At 46.5% G+C, this 19,735-nt stretch overlaps 1 protein-coding gene across 3 annotated transcripts in view; it reads right to left on the bottom strand.

The window, feature by feature from the left end:
- The window catches only part of Sin3A (SIN3 transcription regulator family member A), a 110,619-nt gene that overhangs the window by 43,830 nt on the left and 47,054 nt on the right, over window positions 1-19,735 (bottom strand). For all 3 annotated transcript variants that reach the window (XM_084605939.1, XM_084605941.1, XM_084605940.1), the window contains exons 7-9: window positions 10,122-10,208; window positions 9,880-10,020; window positions 7,511-7,699 (exon numbers count right to left, since the gene is read on the bottom strand). In XM_084605939.1, the coding sequence (XP_084462065.1) occupies window positions 7,511-7,699; window positions 9,880-10,020; window positions 10,122-10,208 (417 nt within the window). The remainder of the gene's footprint in view (window positions 1-7,510; window positions 7,700-9,879; window positions 10,021-10,121; window positions 10,209-19,735) is intronic.

The raw sequence follows: 19,735 nt of genomic DNA, 5'->3' as shown, positions 1-19,735 counted from the left end.
TTAGCTGGCCGAAAAATTTGACTCAAGCTAAGATTAGAAAGGGAGCTCCATATGTTCAAAAACAGTTGCTCAGTGGGCAAATCTCACGCAGGCAGTATTGTCCATCAGAGGATACGCGCTATCATTTTGTGCTTGTGCGATCAGCGTATAGTAAACACCCCTTAAATCTGTCGCACTCACCTGCTTTTCGGTAAGCAAAATAAGCAAATGAGCATCCGTGCCGTGAACGATTCTTCAAAGGCTGCTTTGACCCGTGCACAACTTGACATGGCACCTCACTTTCCGGAGCAACCACCCACAGCTCGGTACAAACGCTCTCCGTTATCGACAAGCATAATGTTCACTCTGATTTGAAAAGCTCCACCTTTTAGCCATGGCGAAAGGGATATTTTCCTTGTCGCGCAGGCAAAGGCTGCACCTGTTGAGGCGGCTACTTTCGCTGAAGCGACGAAATAACAGGTAGCCGAGCAACACGAGCGAACATGGCATGCGTGGTCAGCGGAGTTACCCTGGCACAGAGCGGCGATTGGCAAGGCAGAGAAGCCTCGCTGTTTTAAAGGCATCAAGACGCTTCCTGTTGATTACACCGCAAACAAAAAGTCGTGGATGACACGGGAAATTTTCACCGACTGGCTGCGCAAGCTAGACAGGAAATTCGCTGCACAGAACAGGAATGTTCTCATGTTCGTGGACAATTGTACAGCTCATTGTGACGTGAGTAGACCGACAGCAATCCGCTTGGCATTTTTGCCTAAAAACAAGACTTCTGTGCTCCAGCCTATGGATCTTGGAGTTATTCAGAACTTAAAAACGCTATAGGGGAGAAAACCTGGGCAAGGGGGCGCTGCGCCGCTCTGTGCGTCAGCGCCCTCCATGAAGATCCCGTCAAAACCTACGCGCAGTGCGGCCGCGTCGTCTGCTCCCCGCCGCATAGAAAAGCATGCTGTCGTCTGCTCCGCGCTGCTCTCCAGCACGTGTTTGCGCGCGCGCGCTCGGTTGTTTCTCTCCTCCTCCGGCCGCATTCTGGCCGCCGTCGCGCTCCAACAAAGGGGGCAAGAAAAAAAAAAAAAAAACTGGAATGAAAAAGTGACGGCGCGCTTTTTCGCAAAACTCGTGAAAGTGTTTTTCTCTCGTGTTGAAACGATGGTTGTCGGTTCTTTTTTTTTAGGTATCTCGTACAGCTCGTATCTCGCACCTCTGTTTGTAACTGTCTCGCACCTCTGTAACTGGCGGTGCCGCAGCAGCCATCGCAGAACCAAGTCGGCCTCAAGAAACAAATATATGTCATTAAGGGGGGACACTGGTCTTAGAGCTATTTTCATTATTTTAAAGCCAATCCTGATAAAATCATACCCTCTTGTTCAGACTTTTATGCTGATTTCAAAAATGTAACTTGTTTTTCTCTATGTCAGTTAATTCCCGAGATAATAATATTAATTATTCATTTAATTAGTACTTCCGCGCAAAAAAAACGCCTCTATAAAACATCATTTTTAATGCATGGCGGTACAGTACAATGACCAAAGAGTGCAATGATCAAAGCAGTTTTTCCATTTTACCCTTATTAGCAATTTTGCTGCACTTTGAAAGTTGTCCTTCAAGACGTGCCTATCATGCTTCAATTAACTTGGCAAAATAAAAAATTTTTGAAGCTTGAATAAAGAATTCTGTTTCGATCATTGCATTCACTGCACCTTCAGCTTTATGTAGAAAAAGGAATTACATCTCTATCTGTCCTAGATGCAGAGATATCGACGAACTAAACCAGCCAAGTGTCCAAAATTTGAGTTTTGAGAAAATGGGAAAAAACAAACTAGGCACAATTTATTCAAAATTTCGAAAAGATATATGCATATTTACACTTGCAGACAGCTAATATGCACCAGGCATGTAATCTGACTGCTTGGGCTGACTAGAATGCCGCTTTTTCAGTGCCCGATGCATGTTTTCCGCAGAGGCACGCTTGCGTACTGATTCGGCTGTTCGGCGCCTGTCCTTCTCAGCCATCCTCCTGATATTCTGGACGCCAGGGTTCATATTTAGCTCACTCAGTATTTTTGAGCATGCTTGTAGGTTTCCTGCATTGAAGCGGACAACAGCCTCTGCAACAGCTGCTTGAACGGAGAACAGTGACGCATGGCGCTCCTTTGGTGCGAGTGACCATATTAGGGAGTGCAAGCTTTCATTACTGTTCTGGGTTTTTCCCTGCTGGCACCGCTCCAGCAGCTTTGGGTCTGCCAAACGCTCATAAATAGGCAAAAGTGCTTTGCACACATGTGGTGGCAAACTGTATCTGTGCTTGGGAGCAGGCTCTCCCTTGGCTGCAGCAGCATTCTGGCGGCACCACGAGTTTGCGCCTGTCGGGCAGAGGGTGTGATTTGACACGGTATCATTGGAGGTTACGTGATGATAGGTAGCCATCACTGCCTTATGCATTGCCCCAACATCTCCAGCATGGGACTTCAGGGCCCAGCTGTAATACGATGTCAACTTGGTGACAAGGTCGCCTGTCAGCTTTCCTTTGCCACTCAAGCTCTCTTTTGCATCACCTTTATGCTTGGCAATTGCATTGCGTAGGGCCGTTCCCATCCGCTTCTGCACATGGTTTGTGCAATCTTCTTTGCTGATTTCGATGTAGCCGTACACAGCTGATTCTTGCAATGCAAGAAATGTGCGGCTATCGCCGTCTGAGAGCATGGTCGTGTACCTAAGGCCATGTTTCTCCAGTGACCTTTCGAACAAAACAAGTCCGGCCTGAACTTCCATTTCACCGGACTTTTTGTCCGTGTTCTTTTGGCACAAGTGGCTTTCTTTCCACGCCTCATAGGACGGGTCACCTTCTTTGGGCCCACGCTCACACCCAGCACAAAAGTTACTGAAAACTACATAGTCAAGTACCAGTCCAGTAAAAAGTTCTACTACGGCGCCGACACCGATGTGGGATGAATGACCCCGGGTCATCCATGAACCATCGAAAGAGACAGAAATGTTCCCGGGGTTGTCAAGGTTCAACTCGTTATAGAGTTGCCGAACAGAACGGGCGCTGTCTTTCAACACTCCTTCGGCTGCGCGTGTTGCTGCGGGCGTCAGCTTACTCTTTACGTAGTCCTGCCACGTTTTCGTGTGCAGGCCACGATGAGATATGTTCATCGCCGCAAACACATCATTCAGCGCCGTTTGCCTATGTCCGGTACTTTGCATCGCGCGTGCAGCAAGGATATTCACGGCAAACGGATTTATCTTCTGGCTGCCTTGCACGCGCGGCGAACTCCATGCCGATGAAATGTCCCCGCAAATCACGCACGCGAGAGAGAGTTTAACGGCTAGACCATATTCACGATTTCCTTTTGAAATATGGACATCCCCGCCACACACTTTACATTTCACAGCAGACAACAGTTCGTTCAGCGACTCCAAACTCACAACAGTGAACGTCGTATCGTCCGCACGGCAACCGCCGGTCGCGTCAAGAAGACGGGCGTCAGAAGTGGCGATGAAATCCGCTTTCCTCTTCGTCGCTGCGGTTGAACCCAGCTCCTGCAGCATTCCTTCGGCTTTTCTTTTCTTTTCAATCAAGTCCGAAGGCTGCAGCATCGTCGTGTCGTGGCGGACGCGTCCGCTGGGCGTAGGCGCCGCCGAGCTCGCTAGGCCTATTTCGGCCGCGGGGATTTCTTGACTTGCCGCTGGCTCCTGCACATCCTCGGAGCTTTCGGGTGCCGCAGGACGGTTCCGAAAGTTGTCGCCGCGCGCACTCTTCTTCTTTTTGCCGAATTTGTGGCGCGAGCGGAATTTACTGAGGGGCATCGTCTCGCCTGTCTCGACTCAGAACAAAATGGCGTCTCGGACGCTTTCAACGGCTGCTGGCCCGCCGCAAGCAGACGACGTGCGATAGAATCAGCCAATCGGATGGCTCAGTTGCAGTCACGTGCGCTCAGCAGCGAATCAGATGCCGCGTTTTCGTTTTTCTTTGTGGTTATTTTTCTCAGTGGCCATTGAGGGCAGACAAGCGCTAGCGGCGGGAAATTGAAACCCAGAAAGCGCTCTTTCAAACGAGCCTAACATGGCCGAGATCGGTCCGGCGGAACGGCAGTTGCGCGCAACGAAAAATGTGCCGTTTTATCGTCTGCTGCTGCGCAAATTCAGCCCGCGCGATGATTTCAATTCGTTATTATGCTGAAAATACTGACTTCTGGAAGAAGAAAATTGGTGAACTTGTAGATTAATAGCCACAGATTCCAAAAATGCCATTTTCAGAAAATCGGTTTTTTGGTCATTTTTTGGTCCCAAAGACCCGTGTCCCCCCTTAATGCCATCACTCGGCGCTTATAAAGGGAAAACACATACGTTAATCGTCCTATCCTCATACGCGATCCTGCTTCGGGAGCTCAAAACTGCGCATTCGCAAGAGGAGATAACTGAACTAAGGATTGCACAGCGTAGCTGTGGAATTAAGAAGACAAAGGTTTACTTGGAGAGATGTCCCCTCCTGCATGAAAAGTCGTCAGGCATTTCCTCGCTCTTCGTCTCACGGAGAGAGGAAACTGCCGAAAGAATGGCATGCCTCGGCTTCTCGTCAGTGATCCAGGTCGTTAAGAAACCTCTCATCGTTAAAGGTAGATAAGTGATTGATTTCGGATGGCAGCGCCACAGCAGCGAACTCCCCATGACCGCTGTTAGCAGGAACCAAAGGGTAAGGCGGCATGCTTTGTGCTTTGTAGGGAACGCGTCCTAAACGCGCCGAAAGCAGGCACCACGGCGCCGGCAGCATCGCCTAAAACGTCTGTCCCCAAAGATGCCCTTTTAAGTGAGCAGTCACAAATGGAAAGGAAGCTCCCCAACCAGCGCCCGGAGCACTCGTCGCTGTGTACACGCGTATCAATTCTCAACGAGAAGGCTGGACCCTTCATTCTCTGAACAACATGTAAGAGACATCAAGAGGTGCCGCCTCAAGTCCTTTAAAATACCTGTCGCTTGCCTCTGCGTTCGAGTACCGAATTCGCGTTCATGTTTTTTTTTTTTTTTTTGTCTGAGCCTCCCAACAAGCGCTCTTTGGAAACAATGTCCGCGGTGATCAATTAATCATAATTTCTCACTTTCGAAAGCACCGATAAAAAGCGTGCCTCCAGCCAGCCTCTATGTCAGCCGGGGCACAGAAAAAAGCAAAAATAAGGAACACCACTGGCAAAGAGCGCCGGCTTTGCGCGCACAGACGCACGACCATCCCCCCTCGACCTCGCTCTCCTTCTCCCGCTCCGCGTGCACGTGCGGCTGCCTGTAACACGCGCTCCCGAGCGAGCGGGCTGCGCAGACTCCGCAGACAGCCACGCGCAGCGCGGGCGCGGATGCGCCTAGGTTTTGTAGTTCCTCTCCGCTCCGCTGGAAACCGAGCGCTGGCGTCGCGGAGCAAACTCCAGGTTTGGTTCCCTATACAGGCGCCACCTCCTAGAGAGACTTCTTTGTTTGGACAGTGGCAAGTCGTAAGACATCGGTTTGCTTGGAACTGTCCACATGCTGGCATCATCGTGGAATACCGTCAAGCCGGAAACTATCAAAAATTGTTTCCGCAAGTGTGGCTTCAGTGACGCCCCAGAAGCATGCAGCGCGGAGGTAGCGGAGGCTTAGTCTGATGATGACTCAGTCGTGCTCGACCGTGGCTACGCGGCTTTGTCGGAGGGTGTCGCCTTTGAAGCCTACGTTGACATTGACAACGGTGTGGAGACGTCTGGGCCCTTGAGTGATGAGGATATAATTGCGGCTGCATGTGCTCCACAGGGCTCACGGGTGGCGAACACAGCTGAAAGCGATGAAGAGTCCGACGAAGGCGACGATCCAGTGCCACACCCTAGTGCATGTGAAATAGCGTCGGCGCTCGATCTCGCTGCACGATACTTCTCCGCCGATAAGAATTCGGATCCTGCGCTGGAACTCTTGGGCAAGCTGCAGTCGACGCTTGTGGAGTCGCGGCACAAGAAACGCAAGCAAACGCACATTACCGATTATTTTTCCGTGTAAATAAACATGTTTTGAAGCTCGCTACTCACACGAATGCATTCCGGTTCTTGTTTGCGGCGCATGACTGACCGATTAGTCCCGTTCATTCGCCGTTGCGGCTCGATTGCAAAATTATCGGAATCGCCCTCCGTAAACATGCAGTAGCGCCTAGCCCTCTTTACTCATGGTAATGAGTCAACATGTGGGCTCGGCCAGCACGGTGTGCCACGATGGCGCTCATTCCAGTGCCCGACTTAATTCGAACAATTTTTTTGGCCGCTTCAAGTTTGAATTAATGAGCTTTTACTGTAGTTATATCTTTCGCGCTGCCCTCCAGTGCTGCGCGAAGCACAGAACCAATTCACAACATTATCCCCAAAGCACAGCCTAAGTCTCTTGAACAGCATGGTAAGCTTTTTGTGCATGAAAACCAGCCACCACTGACGTCGCAACCCCACACAGAGACTGTGTGACAACTCACGATAGGCAGCCATCAGTTAGCGCTTAGCAAAGACGACATATCCTTACATAACCAAATGTGCGGGGGCAGATTTTGCATGTGGCTGATCCAGGATTTCAAGAGGGGGAGGGGGGGAAATCTAGGAGGGCAAGAACTCTCTTTAGACCAGGCGGACTAACAATTCTTTGCCTTTTATCTCAGATTTTCCTCTCTGTGGCCACCTCCGCATCATTTTCCCTTGCCTTCCGGCAGAATCTGTGCAAGCCCTGATATGAAAATTTCTGCAAATTTTTATCACAGTAATCTTCATGAGATTATGTGCCACTTCATATAAATTTGAGCAGCTTCACAGCTTTGTTTATTTTTGCAAACAATTTCTCAAGTGTCAGCTGTTCTGTTCTCCCTCTCTGACTTGCCTGCCACATATCTGCTTCCCGAATTTCTGCTGCCTCCTCCCGCATACATACAAGCATCCAGGACACTTCTTCAAAAACACCCATGAAATTTCCAACAGCATAGCTGCCTCTGTACGCTGCTGGCAAAGGGGCATGTTACGAGCTCTTCAGGCAACTTTCCAGTGCTCAATTCATACATTGTCACCACATAAGCAGTCTTTTGGCACTACACGCATTGTTCTATGCAAATCGCTTAAGCTTGCTCTTCCCCCCAAAACCATAACCCATATGGTAAAGCTAGGCAATCTGATAAGATTTTCCGTCAGGCACATAGTTCTAATTTGCACCGCACAGCATCAAGAATGAAGGCGAAATGATGTGGATTATGGTCAAAGGCTTCAGGGCCAGCGTCCCTGGTCTTGAAAATCTAAGAGCCCATTGGAAGGAATAGTGGAAGATGAGGATTGAAAACAAGCACCCCGCCGCACAAAAATTACACAAAGGAAGCCAACCGACGTCAAAACTTGGCTAGCTGGTTGTGACTAAGGGATAAGGGTGCATACAGCGTGCCATGACAGAAACCTTGCAGGAGTCCCCTATATTATCAGTCCACTCACTGCAAACATTAGTCGGCCCCAGCAGACAAGTGGATGTTCATGCGTACCTTGGCCACAGAGCCTGACAAGTGAGACAGTGGCCTTTTGAGTGGTGGGCCTGCCTGCTTGAGAGAACTGCTCAGGCCAGAAACAAGGCTTGGCTTGGTGAGACCTGTGCTCGGCTTTTTTGCTGCAGCAGTGTGGTCATTGTTGACTGCCTTCACTGGCTGGAAGCCGAAGTCCAGGCCGTGCGATACCTTCAACACAAGAAGAGAACAGTGGCATAACCCACAACTAAACAACACAGCAAGCTCTAGCAAATCAAACGAGTGTTCTTAGATGTTGACTATATTTCAACTATGCAACTTGGCTCGTCACATCAAAATGGGCCATAAATTCTGTTTAAATTATGGCAAATAAACTGAACAAAATGTTACAGCATGACAAAAATTAAAAAAAAAAAAAAAAAATTCATCTTAGCACCACATCCATCTCTACAGGTGGAGTACCAAAATATGGAAACAGTACAGTGAAATTTCGATATGGTCCTGCTTAAGGGGGGACGCGGGTCTTAAACTAGTCAAATTGGGCGAAAAAGTGATTTTGACAAAAATGCATTTCCGAAATGCTTGTACCTTTGAGCACTAGCCTTCAAAATATCAACACTGAATTCGATCGGGAAATGCGGTAAAATCGACTTTTAAAACGCCACGGGAGCCTCGAAATGGCCAAAAAGGTGTGTCAGCGATACGTCGGTGCGGCTCTGGAAGGCAGAGATCAGTTTTCTTGATCGGGTTTTGTGATATTCCTCGATAATGTTTTGTAATATTCCTTATATTTTTTTCCTCTGTCTATGTGATTGTCATGTACTGCGCATGACCCCTTTTCAGCATATATTTGCTGTTATTGCTGCAACAAACCAGATGTGAGTTAGCGCGTGTCCTGTGTCTTCTTCTCTTGTGTGTGTCTTCCCGTGCGCTTTATCTTCAGTCAAATCTCACCATAATATGTGAGGATGACGTTCCTTTTTGAGAAAAACGAAGGATGTCATCGGGTATGGGAAGACTTTGGCTATCAATCTATGTAATTAAAAGCAATGAAATGCAATGAGAAAGTTCATTAAAGCCTGCGTAAAAAATTCTCTAATTATGCTCTGGACTTTGTTAGATAACTTTTGATCTAAGACAACAAGCTCAATTATAATTACATTTTTGAAATCAGGAGAGAAAACCACATCTGTGTGCAATGTTTCGTGAGATTCTAGCCATAACTAAAAAAGTTAGTTTTAAGACCCTCGTCCCCCCTTAATAAATTTTTGGCATAATACGGTTCTTTTGTCCTTCTCGGAGACACCCTATTGGGGCTATTTGTTGGCCAAAAAGTTGGCCACTGTGTGCGCTTTCTTTGTTTTTGTACACATCTTTCCACGCCACATCATTTCTCCCAAAAGCAAACCACACTCTTCCTTAACCATGACAAAATTATTACAGCTTGAATTATAGAGAGTTTAATCAATCAATTAAAATGCGTGCTGATAGCACGTCCTTATCCTGTTGTAATCTTCAGACACCCTTCACTATCTCAAAATTGTCGGATCATGCTGCGATGGCAGTGAATGGTAGTGAACACGATTTGAAGTGAACAATGCTAAATATCAACAACACAATCATGAAACACAAGCGATAAGGCTATCGCATCCGATATACCGCCAATAACCGATCGTTATATCTGGTTTATCTTTACATAGGGCAATAAAAAAACTGATAATGGCCAATAACTTGATCGTTATAAGCAATATATTGTTATATCTGGTATCATTATAAGTGGACTGCACTGTAGTAGGACGCATTTTAAATATATCTGGTATCATTATAAGTGGACTGCACTGTAGTAGGACGCATATTAAAGAACAGCAGCTGCCAACTATGCGCCATGGCGTGTGTATCACTCAGTTGTAAACGAAATCTACTTTTAAAATTAGCTGGAAGTAGCTGGAAAAGCTTTAGCAGCGGGCTATTTCCTGTCCCAGAAGAAGTACATGTGATGGTTACTACAGAGTTGAGTTTTATCCAACTATAGCGCACCATTCGCCCAGTGTCACAGACCTAAATAATATGAGTCACATTGAAGCCGCAACAAAGGTGCTTTGCATTTAGTCACCAGTTATCCATTAAATGTGTAACTATGCTATTAGTTTACTGTCACACATTAAACTCTTATTAAAATGAACACATAACTTGTTTTCGCAAGGCTCTGACATGGATGCACTCGGGTATGCAGGCCAGAAGAAAGCCACCCCATACCAACCACTACAGACTTAGTGTGTAGAGCGTCAATCCGAATGATCATAGCGTTCATAGCGAAATCAACTAGGCACTGCTGCAGCAATAATTGCCCACATGCCCGCCTAAAAGTATGCCCACTGACTTTCACTGACCAGGGAATGCGTGGAGGCTCCGTTGGCATCTGGCAGGAACTGGCCAAACTCTTGTAGCAAGTCCTCTTGATTTTGAAAGAGCTTAGCCACCTGAGCATACACTTCAGACTCTGTCAGAGGCTTCGCACCTGTCTGGACACCCTACATATGAAAAAAAAAACAATTTTTTTTTTTTGGTCATCATGCTTATACGACTAAAGCCTCGCTTCTTGGCTAATCAGCCACAAAAAAATAAAACCAACCTCTTTCAAGTTCCGCTGCTCCTTCTGGTACGTATGCAATATCTCCAAAAACTGCTTGTATATGTCTGGCTGGCCTTGAAAACGATTCTGCAAAAAAGCCAAAAGCAAAAATGTAAAAGAAAGGTTGCAAAAGTTACTTGCCGTACACATCAGCAAGGAAAAAATAATTCCATGAGGTGCGTAAACTCATTCACATACTAAATAACGGCACAAAGATATACAGTAAAACCTCGTTACAAGTGACACGCAAGAGACCCGGGAAAGATGTCTCTTGTAACCAAAAATTCTTACCAACTCGTATGTGCAGCATTTTAGATTCTCTTAACTAAATTCTGTTCCATATCAGTGCTTGTTTTGTTGCACTGTCAGGAACCAAAAAGGAGTGCATACTCTTGGCTGGGAAGTCAATATGTCCCTGTTGTTTCAGTCACACAGGAATGTGATAACAGCGGCAGAAACAATAAGGACATTTTGACTTCCCAGTCAGGAGGAGGCACTCCTTTCACTACTACTCAGCTGCTTGTGTCTCTTATAAATAGTGAAGAAGTTGCTTTAGGGACCTGCAAAAGTTGCCCTTAGTAACAGAGTGTGTCTTGTAACCATGTCTCTTGTATGCAATGTTATGGCAAACATAGGAAAACCAACCAAGCCATTTTCAAGTATCTCTTGTAATGAGATTTTACTGTATTCTTCAAGGGACCCCAGATTTCTCTTAAGGGGGGACACGGCTCTTTGGCACCGAAAATCGGCCTGAAAATCGGATTTTCAATTTTTTCATTTTCGTATTCCTCGCACCATTCCGCATCTGCACGCAAATTTTCATCCTTATACCCCGCTTATTTATGAAGTTATAGCGATTAAAAAATGCAGTACCACACCCACTGCCCTTTAAATTGTGGACAAACGACACCCAATTTCGATCGCCCGGCGCATGAGAACTACGCGCTCCACCGCGGCGATTTTGGTCTCGTTCGAAAGCGCGCGCTTTCGGCTTATTTTTTCTTTCGGAAAGCAACCCTGTGCGCTCCGCCTTCCCCATAAAAAACAAGCAAAAAGATAGCATGCAGCGCGCGCTACTATTGGCCGGTTAAGGCACGTGATCAAAATGGCGTCGTTTGGTTGGTTCCAGCAAGCTAGCCCTGAAATGCGGACTCCCAGTGACGCCATTTTGTCTTTCTGCCGACCACGCTAGTGCAACGCGAGAGTCATGCCAGGCGCGAAGAAGTACCGCTCTTTGCACAAGTTCGGGCGAAAGCAACCAAAGAAACGCGTTAAGAATGCGACTTCGTTGCATACTGTGCAAGAAGCAAGTGCCAGTGCTGCGGGATTGTGTGACGATCACGTTGCGGGCGGCGACGCTTCTCCGATTCCGCTGGACAACGGCGCCGTTCTTCGTGCCGACTGCAGTCGTGTACGTATTGATACCGCGCCTGTCACTAACAGTGACATAACTCAAGTGAGTGCCCGTGAGCAGGCTACGCTTGATAGACTGGTATCGACGCCGGCGACGGCACGAAAGACCGCGCTGTTCGCCGATGCAAGTGGTGCGTCCGCAGAGTCAGATGCGGACGGAACAGCCTCCTATGCGGTAATTGACCTCAGCATTGTGAATATCCTTCTGGATGCCGTGCGGTGCAAAACGTGTCGTGGATGCGTGCGTTTAATTACCAGCGACCGGAGCTATGGCCTCGCCGTAAAACTGATCGTGCTGTGCGACAACTGCGGTGAGATTGCGGCCGAGTGGAACTCGCGGAGGGTTGACGGCGAGAAAAGGTGCAATCCTTTTGAGCTGAATATTCTGGCTAGTCGAGCAATGCTGTCGACCGGTAACGGCCAGACAGCAATGAACGATATCTTTTCGGCGATGGGGTTGTCGCGGCGCGGGATGCACAACAAGACGTTTCAACGGCATCTGAAGAACACACTGCAACCCGCTGCTACCCGAGCCGCCACGACCGCTATGGCACAAGTCGCGCAGGCAGTGGCGAAGGTCTACGATGACTTGTGTTTTGGGCATAGGGGGAACATTGCCGTGTGCTACGACGGCACATGGATGACGCGCGGACACTCATCACATATAGGCGTCGGTGCCGTGGTGGAACTCTTCACTGGTTACGTGCTTGATTATGTGGTGTTGTCAAACTTTTGTCTGGGCTGCGAAATTGGTCCCAAGCCAAACACTGACGGCTACGAACTTTGGAAATCACGCCACCAGTGCCAAAAAAACACCAACTCCAAGGCTGGTCAAATGGAAGTAGAGGCTGGCAAAATTCTGTTTGAAAGATCTCTGCAGCGCCACAACATGCGCTACACAACCATGCTATGCGATGGGGACAGTCGCACGTTCAGTGCTCTTAAAGATGCTGCAATCTATGGCTACATTGAAATAGTCAAAGAGGACTGCATAAATCACGTGCACAAGCGTATGGGAGCAGCTTTGCGCAACCTCTTGCAGAGACACAAGGGTGCAGGGAAGCAAAGTCTTGGCGGCAGAGGAAGGCTGACAGCTGATCTAGTTGACAAGCTGGCAATATATTATGGCCGAGCGCTTCGATCAAATGTAGGTGATGTGGATGCCATGCAGCGAGCTGTGATGGCGACATATTACCACATCACATCTACTGATGACTGCCCCAAACACAGTTTGTGTCCTACCGGTGAGAAGTCATGGTGCCGCCACAACGCTGCAAAGGCAAAAGAGGAGCCTGCACCAAAGCACAATTACAGTCTGCCAAGAGATGTGGCTGATGCTCTTTTGCCTGTTTATAGTCGTTTATCAGAGAAGAGCCTGCTGCAGAGGTGCATTCGGGGGAAGACCCAGAACTCGAACGAAAGCTTCCACTCGGTCATCTGGACCTTGATCCACAAAGAGCGGCACTCATCACTGTTTGCTGTGGAAGCAGCCACAGCAGAAGCTGTGCAGCGCTTCAATGCCGGCTGCAAGCATACAGCAGCAGCAATTCTGCAAGAATGCAGTACAAATGTGACAGCAACTGGGTCCAGGAGAGCTGAAGAAAAGGACTTGCACCGTAGCGTACGTTCTGCAAAGAAGCGGGCGGCTTCGCTTGGCGTTGCTAAAACAGAAAAAAGAAAACACCGCGACAGCATGCACCCCGACTATGCTCCTGGTGCATTTTAATAGCATGAGGTCTTTGGGGTTGCCCTTCCTGATTAAATGCCGTGAGGCTTGAGTGCTTCCGACAATCCCCCAATTTTGGTAGTGTTGCATTTTTTAAAGATCAATATCTCTGGTCCTGTTCTTGCTATTGCTTTAAAAAATTTTTTTCTAGAAAGGGAATCCTGCGAGTCTCATGAAACCAAGGTAAATGCAGTGACGACAAAAGAAAATTTGCTGAGAAGGTTATGTTGTCTTCGGTACCCAAATGGAATTTTCCTTTCAAACGTTTCCTATTGCGTAACTTTGGCTCAAATTGGCATAGGCCATTAATTTTCGCTTCAGATCACTTTCCACCTGTTTCTGATCTTGTTGACATATCAATCATTGACATAATTTACACCTACATGCTGTGAAGTGTTTTTCCTCGTTTTCTCAAAACTGCAATTTTGAGGGTGCTGCAATTTTGGAGGAGAGATATCTCTTGGTCTATTTGTGCTATAGCTCTCATTCTTGTCTTGTTAGAAAGAGAAAACCTTCGACAGTGCCGTAGGACAATAATATGTACAGTTATTATGCGGCAACATTTACAGAATTAATTATCAATCTTAGGTGCCAACCTGGGCTTTTATTCATAAAAGTTTGACTTATTGTAACTTTGGTTCAAATTCTTCTACCACGTTAATTCATGACTAGCGGCACTCTATGATCCTTCTAGATCACTCTGGCAGGGCTATTCTCCTCATGCCATAAAGTGTTTAGTAATTAACTCACCTCCAAACGAAGAACATGAATTAGGGATTATTTTGAAAGCTATTTCATCTACAAGAAAACTGATCAGATATTTGAAATCAGCATGCAAAAGTACATTAATGGTGCGAGTTTCAGTCAGATCCACCCATAAATAAGGAAAAAAGTTTTAAGAGGGGTGTCCCCCCTTAAATTGTTACCGTAGCACTGTTCAATGCCCGCAGCGGTGGTGCAGTGGTTAAGGTGCCCTACTACCATGCCGGATTCCCGGGTTCGATCACGACCACGGGTAGTTGCGTTTCGATGGAGGCGAAGCGCAGCGGAAACGGTATCCGTGTGCTGCGCGATGTCAGTGCACGTTAAAGAACCCCAGGTGGTTGAAATTACTCCGTAGCCCTCTACCACGCCACTTCTTTCTCTCTTTCCATTTTCACTCCCAAATCTCATCCCTTACCGCACGGTTAAGGTCACAGAGCAAGTGTGACAGATCCTGCGCCTTTCCTATTTTGTGAACCAATTATTATTATTATTATTAGCACAGTTTAGGCACAAATGTTTCTGCTTTATGTAGATGTAGCTCGGCACACTAATTGTATTTTAGAACCTTTCTTCGGTACAAATACTGCTGCTACCAAGCGCAACATAAAATGCAAGTGGAAGGTTTTGATATGCATACAGTGCAGTCTACCTATAACGATATTGAGAAAACCTGAAAATCCGATCGTTATAACTGATTAATGGCAAAAAGAAAAAAATCACACATACACACACATATCTTTTATTGCATGTAGGCTTGTCCTTACTAGCGACGAGTAAATGGGGTTGAACAACGCTAATCATCGTGAAGTGCACTAAACACTACAACAGTATACATCAATAGCCATAAAATAACTTAAGCATACTTAAAGAAGTAAAAAAATTCGCGCTCGCTTGAGCAGCAACTGAAGCTTGACAATCGCTGTGAACCTCGCTTCTAGTAGTGTGTACGCTGGCGGCCGTCCTTTTTGCGTGCACAAAATTGGTTAGCAGCCGGATGAACTGAAGGATATTCCCAGCCTTGATGATCGTTAATATCGTAGAGTGCGAATGTCCGTATTTTTCACGCGGCTTCCAACTTTTAAACTCTGCCAAAAAAATTAGAAAAGTTCAACGCTGCTGAACCGAATATTGAGCGAAAGCAATAGCTGCAGGTGACTGAGCATTCTTCTAATTCTTCTTCTTCTTCTTCCCCAGCCCACAGTAAAGCCCCGCTTTAACCAAGCCGTATGAATGTGCCTTAGTGGCCTAGAAGGGTAACGAAATGCCAAGGTCTTGGCAGGCTGATTCTAACATAAGCGTCCCATGTGAAACAAGAGACCCAAGTTGGCAGCTCCTGTCAGCCCACATATAAAGCCCCTCTTTAACCAAGCCATAAGAACATGAATGCCAGGGCCACGGTGCAAGATATATAGGTGGGGACACAGCATACCGCGCCGGTTCCAGATAAAGTCCCCTAGTTAGTCTAAGCCGTACGAGATGGCAGTTCGCTCAGCGGCCTGTGACGTAGTGGGAGGTAATGCTTTTCTATGGTGAATACACACTTTTTGAGAGCCATTTTCTCGTGAACTGTGGCCGATGATGAGAAAAAAATATATTTGCCGCATTGTTTTTGTCTAGGTCCATAAGTCAGCGCAGTTTTATCAATCTGCGGCTTCGTGAATGCTTAAATAAAAGCACAGAGGGCGAATAATGTTTCGCGCGGAATTTGAATCTGCTGCACGCATAAGCGGCGGCACTTTGACAATAAAGCATTAACCTTCGGTCGTTTCATTTGTTCTTTGACTTTGAATCTTTTGTTCGCCCATTAGTGTGCCCGCTCATCCTTAGTTTGCTCCTTACTTTATTCCGCCCCTAAATTAGAGGTCCTCTAACTGGATTATGCCCGCTCCCACTGAATCCCCCCCTCCCCCCCTCTCACTTCCTCTATACCATTACTTCTCTTAGCTTCTTTTTTCCTTTCCCTCATTCTTTTATTCTCAGGGTATTCGGTACAGTACACAGGGGAAGAGAATTTCACAACAATGGAAAAAGAACACCGATTATAATTTATTCAATACACAACAATAGAGGTAAAATTACGGTTAACAGCTTTCTTGAATCTACGTTAGAGATTGGCGAACAGTAATGTGATGTGGTGCACCAAAGCCGCATATAAATCAGTTGATGAACATAAATAGATACATAGATCGTGCAGCCGTTCGTGCAGTCTGGATTCGTGCAAGTATTGAAGACAGTTGAGCTTGCTTGAGGCAAAAAAGCCTGCCGTGATTTAACGGCAGCATTTGCTCCGGTTTTCGTACACTTAACTCGTCTGTACTTTTCTTCGCTTGCTTATTCCATTCTTCCGCTCAGTTTACACGAAGCGGTACAGGGCGCTGTTGCATTTTCTTCAATAAGTGCTTACGAATACCCTATGAATTTTTATATTTTTCTCCCATTCGCCCGAACGCAGGATTCGCTTTCTCTGCTCTATTTACGCTATCCAAAGTGAAAAAACTGCTTCCTCGGCGCCTTCAATTGAATAACGATGACTTAATGGTTGAGTAATGCAGTACTCACTCCCCCATATTTAAACATAAAGTACAGCCTCAACATTTTCTTCACTTCGTTCTTAGGAATAAATTACGTCAATAGTGTTGACAAGCCAATAAATTATTCTGGACTTCGGTTCTGCAGTGATGCAGTGGGCACGGCTTAAGAATAAAGTGCTACGGTGATGCTTCTGGCGACGACTGGGAAACAGTTCGGGCCACGCAAACAGCTCACACAGGAGGAACGCCGGGCGATATCAGCAGGTTGCTATCGCAACGGCATCGTCGATGTATGTGTTTTTTTCTTTGACGCTGCGATCAGCGGCCCGGTTCGAAGGAGCGTGGCTGGTACTTTATCTGGAAACTTGCGTCCAGTGTCTCGCCCGTGCTGTGTCCCCACCTATATATTCTTACACCATGGCCAGGGACCAGGGAGGCTGATTCTGAGATAACCGTCCCATGTGAAACGAGAGACCTGCCAGCTTGGGGTCGTCTACGGGGATCGCCTAAAGGTCAAAGGTCAATAGCGGTCACCGCCGGGCCACGCTGACGGCTCAAACTGCGAGCAGTACTGCTTTCGCAATAAAATCCCGATGAATCTGCCGTTTCATCTCATGAGCTATCGCGTCATCCATCAATATGGTTGCCGCCATCTTCTATGGACGCGGAATCGGTGATGGCGATGACGATATGACCGCAGCAGCACCCTTTGCGCGGCTGCAATTGCAATGATGATAGTGTTTATTTCATTCTATTTTCACCGCATATGTCGAGTTTTCAAGTCATTTTCTTCTAAATATTTTATCTTTTATTGAATATTCAGCAAAATTTTCATGGTAAACACCTACCGGGTAGCGGTAAAGCTATCGTATCTGATGTACCGCCGATAATCGATCGTTATATCTGGTGTATTTTTACATAGGGGCAATGAGAGAAATAATAAATAAAAATTTGATCATTATATGCGATATGTCAATATATCTGGTATCGTTATAGGTGGACTGCACTGCATTACACCAGCTCTCTAATTAGATCCATGACTGATAAAAACGTTCAATAATGTACTGGTTTCTCAAGGGAGTGAACGCCTGAATTACCAGAATGTCGAATAACTGAATGGGTAAAAACAGGCAATGGGCTGCTTTGGAGGAAAAACTGCACAGCTATGACATTCTGCAATTCCTTCATGTTGTACTGAATACGTGCCATTAGGAATGCAGTAGCAGAACAATTTTTTACACTCCAACAGAACAAAAAAAAAAAAAAAGAAAAAGTTAGGTCAGCAAGTATCACACTCCTTTGTCCTCAAGAGCACAGCCCACCATGGCCCAACAGCATTCTGCAACCCATAAAATAATGGGGTGGAGTGCTGGTGTGACTGCGCCTCACAGATGTGCTTTATGGCAAACTTTTTACCACCAGGCCTCGTCTCTTATGCAGCAGTGTGCCGTACCACAGAACAGAAAAATGTGAATGACCAAACAGTTTGCAAAATATTAACCCTAAAATGACTTACAAGTGTTAAAGATAGTTCCATGATGCTATCCGAATAATTAAGACGCACGAATTTTCAGTCCCAGCATTCAGCATTTGCATTATTCAGAACACAATTGTCATTACAGAGCTCGTCTGCTGTGCGAGAGCAAGGCGCACCCAGATGCTTGTTGCTATGACAATGGCACCATGACACTCCTCTCCGCCTGGGTCTTTGCGGCCAAAAATCAACGACAAAATCGGACTTTCGATCTCATTTTCACAATCCTGAGACCTTTCCGCAGCTACCTACGAAGTTTCGTTGAACCTAATTCGCGCATCATAGCATTCCGAAGACAAGAATCTGCGCATGTAGCCCATTAAATTGCAGTCAAATCATGCCAAATTTCAACCGCCTGCACTTAAAAAAACATGCGTTCCGCGGACATTTATCTTGGTCTCGTTCGAAAGGTCGCGATTCAGGCTATTTCTATATTTCGGCTCACCAAAGCGGAAAACAAAGGAACAAAATTGCGTGAAGTGCGCTCCTCTTGGTCTCCCACTGAAAGTGAGCAAAATGGCGAGCTTTGGTTGGTTGGCGGCGTCGAATGCTAGTGGTCCAGTGCCATTTTGATAAGGCCACTCCGTTAGCACGAAATGAGCAATATTTACATCAAAGCGCCGGGGACGCTGCATCGCTGCATATGTTTATCTGCAGTCAATGATGAAGCGCTGAGGCTCGCGTCGAGTCTGCAATGACTTGATAATGGCGTAGCATTGCCAGTCGTGCCCAGTGCGGCAGTGGAGAGCGGGCACTATCTTGTCGAGGCGATTCCTGCCGCGTACCGGCACCTTAATCGTGATGGTGCAGATGAGAAAATGATGCCTAAGCAGCTTTCAACAGCTGGACAGATCATTCTGTAAGGCAGTGCCACGGCCGGCTGCAGTGACAGTTGTGAAACGGCGCCCCGCGACACGCGGAATCCCAATCCCTGTTGAAATAAGCTTGCTTCTGAATGTTACGTAGTGCAAGACGAGCAGAGGGCGCATATCACTAGTTACTGGCCGGCTGCGTCCCCAACATGAACATGAGAATGGCGGTTATGCGCCAGAACTTGACACCAACTTTGCAGAGGTCGTGATGCAAACGCACTTATCTAGGTGGCAACCTCTGGACCATGCATTCCGTTCGCCGGCAATTACATAGATGGTAACTGATGTATTGACATCGGAAGTCAGTCAGAAGCCACTTTAACAAGTTATTGTTAGCGTCGGTGCTTCAAAAAGTTGCCAATACATTTTTCTTCAATTTCTCAAAACTGCATTCTCAAAACATTGGCATTTTGGTAGAGCAATAACTACAGTCCTACATCAGCTATTGCTACATTCCCTTTTTGCTAGGAAGATAAACTCATCACCTGTTCAATAATATTAACTTTAAACCACTGGCTGGTTAAGAAGATTTTAGAAATAATTTGAGTTGGCCAAACCAACTCTTTCAAGTTTGATGAGCTATAACTTTCATCCAAATTATCCTAGAATATTCATTTATGTCTTATTACACTCCTTGGTGACTCTAGATCATTTAGAAATAGAAATCTCCACAAGGTCTAATGTTTAATAACTCAGGCTCCTCCAAACAAAAGACATGCTTTCTTTGCTGTGTCAAAAACTATTTGCTGCAGAAGAAAAATGCTCGCAGTTGT

This window comes from Amblyomma maculatum, chromosome 6, assembly GCF_055883805.1.
Source record: "Amblyomma maculatum isolate TAMU_Amacu chromosome 6, ASM5588380v1, whole genome shotgun sequence".
Classification (NCBI taxonomy): Eukaryota; Metazoa; Arthropoda; class Arachnida; order Ixodida; family Ixodidae; genus Amblyomma; species Amblyomma maculatum.
Note: the sequence above shows the minus strand (reverse complement) of the source record. Positions and strands in the feature narration are given on the sequence as shown.